Below are 12,667 nucleotides of genomic sequence, written 5' to 3' on the forward strand. Positions count from 1 at the left end.
GTTCTTTATCCACCATTCAAACAATTCTTCGTTGTAATTTTTCATTAATTTTGCTCTTCCGTCCACGTCCAGGGAGGTTAGCTACAGTGCCGTGGGCTGTAAACCTCTTGATGATATTGCGCACAGTGGACACAGGAACATTAAGATCTCTGGAGATGGACTTGTAGCCTTGAGATTGTCCATGTTTTTCCACAATTTTTTTTCTCTCAAATCCACAGACAACTCTTTACACTTCTTTCTTTTCTCCATGCTCAGTGTGACACACAACATTTTCTCCATTTTAACTGGTTGTATTGTGATTACTGTATTGCCCACACCTGTTACTTGCCACAGGTGTGTCTAATTACAAATTACAGGAGCATCACATGCATTGAAAAGCAATTATTTCTTACAATTTTGACAAGGTGCCAATAATTTTGTCCAGTCCATTTTTGAGTTCTGTGTGAATTTTTTATCAAGTTTGACTTTTCTTCTCTGTTTTTTTTGTGTTGTTGCAGTGCAAACAAAAGCAATAAGCATGTGAATACCAAAACATTTGCAATTGGAACAATTTTCATAGAGAAGTGTTGCATTTTCTGACAAAATTGCAAGGGTGCCGATATTTTTGGCCATGACTGTATGCTGTTGTTAATTGCTTTTGTCTTTCTCTTTTCTCTGTCTTTCTCCCAGGCTCCTCGGGTGGAGGCTCAGATCTTGTTGGGCTCCCTGGTGTGCCTCCCAAACTTGTACAACGAACTTCCTGCCCTGCACCCTACAACGGCTGACATCCTCATGACGAAATTCACAGATGTCAAGGTATTTTGTAAAAATTACAAAACATATAATAGCAAAAAATGATGGTCAAGACAGGTACAGTAGTGAGGTCAGATATCTGTCTACCTTTTTTCCCCTTTCTATAATAATATTTTTATTTTATTCATTTATTTTATTTTATCATATATTTATTTTTTATTTATATGTAAAGTTTTTTTTAATAATTTTCATTTATTTTATGGTTTTAATTATTTTTCATTTAAAAAATGAACGTCCATTTCCTGCTAACATTTGAGCGCTGTTGAGTTGAGCTGAGCTGGTCGGTATATCTGTATCACGTTCTGACGGTTTCACAGTTTATTCGCGTTTTTTTCCCTGACTGTGCAGAACCACTGCATTTTAATCACGATCCAAACAAACATGCTGCATGTGACATGAGCAGTTTTTGATGTAAATTAATTTGGATAATTTCGAAATTTAAAGCAAAAACAGAGTGGTCTGAAGTTAGCTTTGTGAAATTATGCTATATAAAAACATCTGCACGAAACAAAAGCAGCAGACAGGCCGAATGAGACGCAAATTCACTCTCTGACAGCAGGTGGCGTTTATGGAACAGCAGCGATGCAGCGTTTCCTTGGTTACTGCTGTAAACAAAGCACCTGCTTTCAAATGCTACATTAATATGCATTGTATGGAGGTAAGATGAAAAGAAAATACTATCAACATTTTTCTGAAGACAGTCAGTTCCTCTCAGAGATACATTCATATAAACCCCAACCCACAATTCAGTATTTAGGATTTTCTTCCAATATTTTGCGCATGGTGAAGTGATTTTGCTCTGCCTTCTACAATAGTTGTTTAGTTGTTCCATCAGCTAAACAGTTTGGAAAATATGCAGTTTTGTGCATCTTTCCTACGAATAATCTCTGATTTCATGTAGCTACATTTTGACCACTGATCTTCAATGAGGACTTCCTCATGTGCTTGTATCTGTCATCTGCGTTTAACCTCTGATCCACCGCCTGCCCTTATGTAAATCCAAGTGGCTGAATGTATGCCACTCCAACGGTTGTTTAGAGTGCAGGGAAATCTGCTGTAATTGTTCCTGCCGACACTAATGTGCTAATGGGCGATCAGCAATGCAGGCTGCATTGAGCCAAGCTCCATAGAGCTGTTGTTATTGTGTTGCTGTGTTGTTCCGAGCGACAGTAAGGAGCTAATGCCATGCGGGGAGGCGTCCGTCACTCGCATGCAGAAATTCACATGATGGCATCTGATAACCAGGAGCAGGCCGTGAATGACAAGACCGTGGTTAACGTGATCCTTTTTTCTGTGCGTGTGTGCGCGCGGACAGATGCTTCTTTTCCAGATGGTTGGATATGTCATGTTCCGAGTTGCCAGATTGCTGGTTTTATGTCAGATTTTGTGTCTGTTGTGAGCGGTTCTGATCATTATCTGTTTGTCTGTCTGCATTATCTCGCTCTGTGCATCTGTGTCTCTGGTGGGAGTGTGTGGGGTATTGTGTATGTTTCTGTGAGCGAATGTGCTGTGTGGCTAAGAAATGGGTGCATATTATCTGACACACTCTAGATGGAATGAAATTGATCGGTATCAGGATGTCGCCAGATCCTTGAACAGGATTTTATGCACCCTGTATTTTCATTGACTGCCTTTCAGAATCATCTATTTGTTCTGACGCAAGGGTATATTAAATTGATCACAAGTACCAATAGACATTTATAATGTTGCAAATTTCTATTTCAAATAAATGCTGCTCTTTTGTTTTGCTTTCAACATTGATAATAAGAAATGTTCATGATCATGTAAAGAGTGGAGTAATGTCTGCTTAAAATTCAGCTTTGTTATTACTGGAATAAATTACATTTTAAAATAATTTAAAACTGAAAACTATGGAATAAAAGTTCATTGCAATTTATCTCACAATTCTGACTTTTTTTTTGTCAAATTCTGAGAAAAAAAAAATCTCTGAGGGTAAAAAAAAAAAAACTAAATTACAAGATATAAGCAAGCTTCCATAGAAAATCATTACTTTAAATTTGAGTAATATTTCACAATATTAGTGTTTATTAGTTGCTGTATTTTTGAAGAAAAAAAAATTATAGATAGATAGATAAAGAAATTGTTTACATTTTTAAGTGTGAAATTCACCAAAAACGTAAAAAAAAAAAAGTATGATATGACCCCGTTAATAGTGATTGTTTTGTGTTTCTGTTTCAGGAGCATATAATCAAGCACATCCTGACCTCTGCCAGAGATGAGCCTTCTGCACCTGCAAGGTACAAGCCCTGAACACAAATTCAATTCAAGTTTATTTGTATAGCGCTTTTCGCGATACAAACACCTTGTCCTAGTCAAAGCTGTGATTTAGAAGTTACAACATTTACTCTGACATGTTGTACTGTGGTGCTTAGGTAAACGACACAAGTTTAAATTTGGCTTGCAGCTTTCCTGATCCCATTCCCCTACACTCTCCACATCATTTCCTCTTCTAAATAAAAAAATAAAAAGTGTGGAAAAAATGTCATCTTAGCTAGGTGTCACATTCAGTAATTTACATGTTCTTGCTGAATGCAAAATGCTGTATGAAGCAACTAAATCACAGCTGAACGGACAGTATGAAATTTCAACCAGAGGACAAAAAGTTGGGTATGACAAAAAAGATACTGTAGATACTTAAAATGTGAACATCACTAACATGAACACGCAAATAATGCAGAGCATACTGCAGCAGACAGAAAACATGTCATGTCATGTCATTGTGCATTAAAATGCATTGTACCAATTCCATAAACACAAATCTCATTTTATTGTATAATTATGATTGTATAATTAATTAATTGATCCCTTGATGTAGCTTCTATAGTATCTTTCATCAGGAATGTAATATTAGTCCTAAAAAAGAAAAGAAAAGTCTTGTTTTTTCCAGGTCAGTGCATCCTCCTTTTTAGATTTGGTTTTTAAAATGAAGCAAGCAAACCCCATGGCAGACAGAGTAATAACTCTGTACATTACGGTCAGTGTTAGACCAGTGTGGGCTATGTGTCTGGTCATATCTAGACAGATTAGGAGCAGTGTCATTTAAAGTAATCCAGGACTCAGTAGGATTAGAGTGGATTCTAATGGGGCTCAATTCATTAGAAGCCCCCATAACTCCCAGTGGAAAAAGTTTGGCTGTTTTTTCAGGGAAAAGCTTGAGGAAGCCTTAGATCATAGAAGGGGCAGACAGGAGGCAGGATTAAATATCTATATGGTCTAGTGGTTAGTGCACGTGCCCCAACACATTGAGCTGTGGGCCTTCATCAAGCCATGCAAATTTGAGTCACAGTTGTTGTTTTTTTTTTAAATGTGCAAAATGTATGTATAGAAGCAGAAGCTGATAAAGATTAAAAAAAAACAGTAAAGGCAAAGAATGAAAATAAATAAATGTAAATAAAGTTAAAAAATTATTTACACAGACACACACACACACTAATTTTAACTTTAATTTACATTTTTATTTTTATTTATTTATTTGTAATTTTTTAATGCTAATACATGTTTTTGCTTGTAGTAAATTCTTTACATGGCAGATTTAAACGTGCATTTCCATATCTAAAGCACAAATATTATTGGTAACACTTTACAATAAGGTTCATTAGTTAACATTAGTTAACAACATTACTAAACATGAACTAAGAATGAACAATACTTCTACAGCATTTATTAATCTCTTAGTTAATGTTCATTTCAGCATTTACTAATGCATTATTAAAATCAAAAAAGTGTTTGTTAACATTAGTTAATGCACTGTGAACTAACATGAACAAACACTGAACAACTGTATTTTCATTAACAAAGATGAATAAATACATTGTTCATTGTTTTTCATGTTAGTTAATACATTACAGATGCACAATCTCTTTAATAATATGGTAACACTTTACAATAAGGTGTCATTTGTTAACATTAGTTAAATTATTTGGATGTTTATTTTAAATGTGTTGGAAGTTATCAGTTGATTTTAAATTTAAAGTTATGTCTTTGTTTCTTTTTTAAGGTGTGTGGCTCTCTGTAGTCTGGGTATTTGGCTCTGTGAAGAACTGGTTCATGGCACTCAGCATCCGCAGATCAAAGAAGCGCTTAATGTCATCTGTGTCACTCTCAAGGTAATGGATGCTTGATTATACAACAAAATGTACATATATTCTGCTGTTAAAGATTGATTATAAACGGAATAGAAGCATCTGTGTTGTAAAAGAACCTTCACTGGCTACATAAGTGAGCGCAGCAGAGAAATGATGGCATTGCCCTTGGCCTGAGCCTTCTGAAGCCGTTCCTGATGCCTGGGCTCACTGCACTGGCACAAGTGTGTTCTGTTCATCCAGAAGAAGATTATTCCATACTCCCTGCACCCACCCCTACCAGCCTTCCTAAATCTGGACCGTCAACATGTTTGGCTTCTCTGCTTCTCACAGACAGAAGGCTAATCCACTGAAGAATGCACGCTTCAGAGACTTCAAGGAATTATTACATTTCTGTCTGAAATGAAGGCTAGGGCCAACAGACACACACACACATACATACTCAAACTCTGGTCCAATCAGAAAAGTCTGTTTGTGATCGGGTTGATTCTATTGGCTTTTCAGAGAATCTGGTGTCAGTGGAGGGTTAGACATGAGGGTCTCTCTTCTTTGGGTGGGTTCCATGAAGCAGAATTAGGCAAAGACTCATCCCGTCTTAATCAGCTCAGATGAGGCCCACAACACAGTTTTTCCGTTTTGCTCCACACATGTCTGAGCACATTAAAGTTGCTGATTGCTTCCATTTTAACCATTAATACCTTTCTTCCAGTTCTCAAATAAAACCGTTGCTCTGGTGGCCTCGGATATTTTGCACCTGCTCATCAATTATGTGGACGAACTGCAAAAATTCCCACCTGACACTCCAAAGAAAATAGTGGAGGTAAAGTCAGTCACACTACAAGTGAGCTGAATTTTAAGTTAAGCATGGTTTGGATTTGTGATGTTAATTTTATGCTTTTTAGGTCCTTATTGCAACCATCACTTACCTTCTTCCAGCCACAGAGTCCTCCCCTCATGAGCTGGACAAGAGGGTATGTCTTATCAACAAATGCACCCCAACACAATGAAAGAACACACTCATGTACATGTGAAATGAATGCTTTTTGTCAACCAACAGCTCATGATGGTTTTTTATCAAATAGAACGTACACCTAAAAAAACAGAACAGTTTGTCCTATCTAGATGCAGCACATCAAGTAATTTTCCTGTTCTTACTAAAAAAGTAATGCTTTATAAAGCAACTAAACAACTTGTTTGCTACATTGTAAGTCTTCTAAAGAAATTTGATGGGTTTGTGCGAGGAAGAGGGTGAAATTGTCATAACGGTTTTGGGTGACATGAGGGTCATGCCGAGTTTTCATTTTTGGGTGTACTTTTTCTGTAAAGGGGACATCAGATGCCCATTTTCCACAAGTTGATATGATTCTTTAGGGTCTTAATGAAAAGTCTATAACATACTTTGGTTCAATTTTCTCAATGGTAGTGTAAAACAGCACCCTTTTTACCTTGTCGAAAACAGCACTGTTCACAACGACCCGTTTCGGTGCATGCCCATTTAAATGCTAATGAGATTTGCGCACCCCGCCACCCTCTCTTCCATGGGGTGACAAGCAGTTCTCTGAGACTGTTAATTTTAGCCGCATTTAGCTGCGGAACTTGCTAACTAGTACATTATTAGGAAAGGTGATTTGCAAAGATACATTAAAAAAAAAAAACCTTATACTCACTTCTTCTATAGGTGAAGCTGGAATGAATGATTCACGCAAACATAGATGCATTTAGATAGATCGGGGGCACATTCCCTTCAAAAACAAAATTAATCCACTGCGTCCTCAGCGTCTCACATGTCGGGAGTAAATGACAACTGCTGTTCATTATTACATTCAACAACAAAACACCTCAATCGTTTAGGAGACAATCTTGTCTACCCCTGCTCCGGCATCAAAACAATGGCAGACTGTTGACAGCTCACTCAGGGTGGGTCTGTGCTAAAACGGCCATGTCAGTAAACAATCGGGGGAGTGGCCTTGGCCTGTGTGATGTACATCTGGCCAGAATCTGAGAATGGCTTGATCTGAGAAAGTGCTTTTCATGATTTTGGGGGATTTAAAAAAAGCACTGGGTGGATTTTTGTCATTATAGGGTAGTTGTGTACACACACTTCCAACACACATTTATGTTCAAACGCCATGTAAAAGTGAATTTTGCATATGATCTCCCCTTTAAATTGGTCACCAGATTGACTGACTTGTATATAAAAAAAGTGGCAGTAAAGACTTTTACACTGTTACCAAAAAATCTATTTTAAATAAATTATAAAAAAAATAGTGCTGCCAAACGATTTGCGTAATGTATGTGTGTGTGTACTGTGAATATTTATGTATATATAAATATACACACACACAGCATATATTTAGAAAATATTTACCTGTATTTACATGTATATATTTATATTCATATAATTTATATCACATATAAATATATTTAATATATAAACGTAACATATTTTTCTTAAATATATACATGCATGTGTGTGTATTTATATATACATAATAAATATACAAAGTGCACACACATATATTATGTAAACAAAAACTTTTTTTTGGGATGCGATTAATCGCGATTAATCATTTGACAGCACTAAAAAAAATTAAGTTGAAAAATGTACTACTCTTTCAACAAAAATATTAAGCAGCACTGTTTTCAACACTGAAATGTTTCTTAAGCAGTATTTATTTTGAATAATTTTCGTAATTATTTATTTATTTTACTTTGTCTCTTTCCAGCTGGTCGTGTCTCTGCTGCTATGCTTGCTGGACTGGGTGATGGCTCTACCTCCAAAAACTCTCCTGCAGCCAGTCCAAGGGGCCTCAGACAAGGAGAAAACTGACAAGTCCGTCCTCAGCTGCATCTATAAAGTATGAGGCCAACACGCACATCTGCTATTAAACATAATTTTTCTCAATATGCATAATTTTATTTTATATCGCTTTAATTTTTATCTTTCCCCTTTCAGAACAGCTAAACACATAAACAAGTGCACCCCACTCTTTATTTCTTTGTATTTCTAACCCATTTGTCCACCCCTCAGGTCCTCCATGGCTGTGTATATGGGGCTCAGAGCTTCAGTAACCCCAATTACTTCCCCATTCACCTGTCAGACTTGAGCAGCCCAGACTACGACCCCTTCCTACTACTGGAGAACCTGAAGGAGCCAGAGCCGCTTCATTCACCCGACTCTGAACGCTCCTCTAAACTGCAGCCTGTCACTGAAGGTGAGTGCATGTCTTCTGCCTCTCTCTTGTACTTGTTTTGACCTCTCCGGTTTCTATTTCCTATGCCTTGTCCTAACCAGTTGCGACATTGCAAGTTTTGAGCATCAAGTAATTTTTCTGTCCTCACAGAAAGCCATTGAGAATGATTGACTGTTTAATATGCAGCTATGCAAAGCACAATTTTGGACCAGTGAGACGTTACTGTGGGTCAAAGTGACCTAAAAATTATTATTTATGTATTTATTTTAATTATTGTCATGTAATTTTGTTAAATAGCTTTTTACTTGGATTAACACGGAACTAGATTGATCATTTCTCACTGTTGCTGCAGGATAAGACAAAAACATGGAAAAAAAAAAAACAGCTTGTTGCACAATGTTAACCGCCACCCACCACATTTCTCCTGTCTTTAACACCTTCTGTAGTTAAAACAAGCAGAACAAATCAGAAGAAGCAGGAATGAACTAGTTAAATGTCTTCATTACCAAATCTGTTTGCTCCCTCATGCTAGTTTCCGTGTGTATCAGGGAGGGGACGGGTTTGAGATTGACAGCAGGGGGCTGGTTTCCTGTGCTGCCGTTGCTGTGTCTCTCTCCATCAGGCGAAAATAACTAATCATTACAACCCTGAGTGAGACATGTGTCCACCACTTTCCTACCTCCATTACTCTTGAAATTACTCCTAGCGCTGGATTCTTGCTAGATCGGAGGGCACTCGGCGGCTGAGGTGGTCTGTACAGAAGACTGCTTCATCAGGATAAAATCCCTCCCCCTGAGAGCTCCGGTCTAAGAATGTTTGGCTCATTAAGGCGGTTGAGTGTCGCTGAATGTGATTGGTGTGTTGTGTTGATTGGGGGGAGTGGGCCTCTGGCACGTCGAGTGTACTGGTATTGGGCTGCTCTCTGCATGGTTTCTTTGTGAGTTCTGGCAGTGTGTGAAGAAGGAGTGTCTCCATCGGGAGCTTCTTACCAGCATCGAGGCATCTGCACCTCTCCCCAGGCATCCTGCATTCTTCATCACACCCTAATGTCCCTGTATTCACACAAGCCGTCTGCACCTTCACTCATCTCGTCTCCGCAGGAGTTTAACACTGATAGATCTGAAAATCACTACATCCCTGATGAAACGAGTGCCTAAACTCTATTCCTTTACTTCTTTCTAACACCTTTTCATCATCACTGTAGTCTCTCCATCTCTCTCACTTTCTGATTTTTGATTAAATTCTGCACGATAGATTTAGGAATGGATCACCCGATTAGTCGATAATGAGGTCAACTGCCAACTACCTGCAAATTTAGTTTTGATTTATTTTATATATATATTTTTTAAATTCTTTCTTAATTTGTTAGATTTTTATTTTTTTTTTCAATATGTTTAATGGTGGTTTAGTTAGTGTGCTAACAGCATCCTGTTAGTTTGCACAGTAAAACCTCTCTAAAAAGTTGCATCTTTAAATTTATCCATGTTAAGAAAATTGAACTTTAAGGAAAAATAACTGGCCATTGTGTCTTGTGCTTTTTTTTTTTCTCTCTCTTTTTTCTTTTTTCATGGCTGATTGGTCAATAAGATGTTCGGTAAAGTTGATCTAATTACAAGAGATCATTCCAAATAGTTTTAAACTGAGCTTGAGAGTACTTCACTGTTATTAGTTACTAAAAACGTCATCAAATTAGCCAAAATACTTAAATACATAAATGAACACCTAAGAGATATGTAGAACCTTATGAATGATGGACACTTGTCTTAGAAAATCTCTAGAAATGTCTGCACATACATCTTCCTTAAATACATCTTTGTCTTTCTTTCTGTTTGTAGTGAGGAGTCGTATTCAGCAAGGCCTGATTTCAGTTGCGGCACGCACGGTCATATCTCACCTGGTCAACCACCTGGGTCACTATCCGATGAGTGGTGGTCCAGCCACTCTGACCAGCCAGGTATGCGAGAACCAGGATAACCCATACAGCGAGAGCGCAGACCTGACCCCTGAACTCTTCGACGCACCCAACTTGCAGTTCTTTGTGCTCAATGGCACCACCCTGCTGTCCTATCTACAGATCCGGGCAGAGGACGGCCTGCCCGGTGGCGGGATGTCAGCTGGCCTCACCACCACCAGTGCCTGCGTTCGGGTGATCGTGAGGGACATTTCCGGAAAACACTCCTGGGACTCTGCTGTACTGTATGGTCCACCTCATTGCATCACTCCAAGTCAAACTTTGCACCTCTACTCGTCTTCCAATCAAGCAGGCGGCGATAGAGAACGTGGCCGAGATGAGGACAGTCTAGAAAGAGGCAGTCAAGAAGAACCAGAGGATGTTGCTTTTCAGGAGAACGAGGAGGACCTGGATGAGGACGAGGAGGATGTGAAAGAAGACAGGGAGGAGGAAGAACTTGAAGAAGAGGACGAGGAGGAAGAGGCAGGGCTGGAACCGATGGCCCCACAGGCCAAACGGCGGTGCAGAGAGGTGATCCCAAGCTGGGACTCCCTGCAGGATGGGGAGGACTCCCTGGACGAGATGCTGCAGTACTTGGGACACTCCAGCCCAGAGTGCCTGCAACGTACTGGCGCACCGCTCAACATTCCAGCCCCGCCACCCACCTGTGTGTCTGAGAAGCAGGAGAACGACGTCATCAACGCCATCCTGAAGCAGTTCGACGAAGAGCGGGACTTTACGTTGCATCGTGGGAATGACCTGAACATGAGGGCCGTAGTACAGCAAGAGCCAAGCCCACAGAGACCCCAGTCGGCCTTTTACTACTGCAAACTGCTCCTCAACATACTAGGCATGAACTCCTGGGAGAAGAGGTAAGACTCAGGACCACTTGAACACACATTGCAGGTGCAAATGCTTGGGAATCCTGTAGGGAAGGGGTTCTGGAGGCCCCCCAGCACTACATTTTGTAGGTCTACATCAACAGACATGCCCAGTTCAGGTCTTGCTACTATCTCTACTAGCTGATCTGATTAATTGAATCAGGCGTGTTAGATGAGGCAGGCATGTAAAATATGCAGTGCTGGGGGGCCTCCAGAACAGGTTTGAAAACCCCTGATATAGAGTATCCATAAGTACAAATCGTATTTGTAACAAACGTGTTTTGGGATGGTGTACCCCAGCCTTTCCCAACCCTGTCCTGGGAGGCACCCCAACAGTACACATTTTGGATGTCTCCCTTATCTGAGCCAATCATGTCAGGTCTTGAAGTCTCTGCTGATGAGCAGAGTTGATTCAGGTGTGTTTGATTGGGAAGAGTTTGAAATGTGTAGTATTGGGATGCCTTCAGGAACAGACTGGACAACACTGGTTACAGGTATGGGATAGTAAATCAAAATTGCAATGTTAAACATGTATAGGAGTGATCCTTCAAAAAATCCAAACACCAGGCATCATGGTGTGCCAATGTGGTTTCCCCATGCTAGATTTGTTATTTAAAAAAAATTAAAAAATTCCAGAGTCCAGATTCATAAGAATGTTCTTGTGAAATTCTTTGAAAAATGCTAATATTTTTTAAGAACATCTTGAAAATGACAGGCATTGTTGTTGTGTGATTTTATGACATTTTTTGAAGATTGTCTGATTAGGACTTTTTTGGGGGGATTGCCTGTAAATTACTGCAGATATACGTACGATAATCATAAATGTGCTCACTACTTGCATTGCAACTGCCTCGACAGGAGTTCAGTCACGTTTTTTTAATGCACTGTGTTTTTTTTATTTGTTCATTATTTTTAAAAAGCCTGTCTCAAGAGTTATTCAAATAATAAATTCCAAGTTGTTAATTCCATCATGTCCATGTCAAAATCAACAGAGAATATAATTGTATTGTTTGTTGTTAGATTGTTACCAAAGCTAGTCACTTTTTTTGTGAATATTATCTTTTTTGGGCAGTTTATTACTAATAACAGAAACAAATTCCACCAACCATAATTCTGCCAAGTCTTTTTTAGCATTGTTTAACCACCATATCAGAGAGTTTAATCCTTTGGTCTAGGAATTAAATGATCAGCAACACTTCCTGCCATTTTATCCCCAAAAGAATCACTACGTTGTTTTGCTAGAGTTTGTTAGCACTATCTGGGTGACGCTGTTGTTGAAGGCCGATAATTCATGTAAACATCCTGTTTGCTCGCACCTCTCCCTGATTGCGCAGAGCCATGTTAATCTGCTTTAAACAGTCAACATTTTTCTGATTAGCTTATCCACCAATAGAGACCATAGTGGTGCTAACTTACTGCCCAAACCTCAGTTTCCATCCCACTCCAAAACGCCTAATGGTTTCCCTCATTGCATTTGACTGTGAGGGTTCAATTCCACTCCATTTTGAAGTATTACAGAGAATGGTTAAATATTTCCAGATGACAAATAATTGGAAAATTGGGGTTATTTTTCACCTTGAATGTAATGGCATTAATTTTCATGATATACATGCTCTGTGCTATGAGATTAATGAAGGAAAATTGTTTTTTCACCATTCCCTCATAGAGTCATCAGGAGGGAAAAAGCTTTTCTTCAGCAGCTCTGGGTGAATGGTGTGTGTGTGTGTGTGTGTTCACGCACGCAGC

The 12,667-nt window shown here is 39.0% G+C and overlaps 1 protein-coding gene across 9 annotated transcripts in view; it reads left to right on the forward strand.

Annotated features, from left to right (window-relative positions):
• ralgapa1 (Ral GTPase activating protein catalytic subunit alpha 1) overlaps window positions 1-12,667 on the forward strand; it is a 76,996-nt gene that overhangs the window by 37,426 nt on the left and 26,903 nt on the right. For all 9 annotated transcript variants that reach the window (XR_009266838.1, XM_058750373.1, XM_058750368.1 and 6 more), the window contains 8 exons: window positions 670-795; window positions 2,992-3,050; window positions 4,811-4,919; window positions 5,605-5,715; window positions 5,798-5,866; window positions 7,622-7,753; window positions 7,927-8,110; window positions 9,925-10,912. Coding sequence is in view for 8 of the 9 variants with exons in the window: in XM_058750373.1 (XP_058606356.1) it covers window positions 670-795; window positions 2,992-3,050; window positions 4,811-4,919; window positions 5,605-5,715; window positions 5,798-5,866; window positions 7,622-7,753; window positions 7,927-8,110; window positions 9,925-10,912 (1,778 nt within the window). In the remaining variant the exon portion in view is untranslated. The remainder of the gene's footprint in view (window positions 1-669; window positions 796-2,991; window positions 3,051-4,810; window positions 4,920-5,604; window positions 5,716-5,797; window positions 5,867-7,621; window positions 7,754-7,926; window positions 8,111-9,924; window positions 10,913-12,667) is intronic.

Source organism: Onychostoma macrolepis, chromosome 17 (genome assembly GCF_012432095.1).
Source record: "Onychostoma macrolepis isolate SWU-2019 chromosome 17, ASM1243209v1, whole genome shotgun sequence".
NCBI lineage: Eukaryota > Metazoa > Chordata > Actinopteri > Cypriniformes > Cyprinidae > Onychostoma > Onychostoma macrolepis.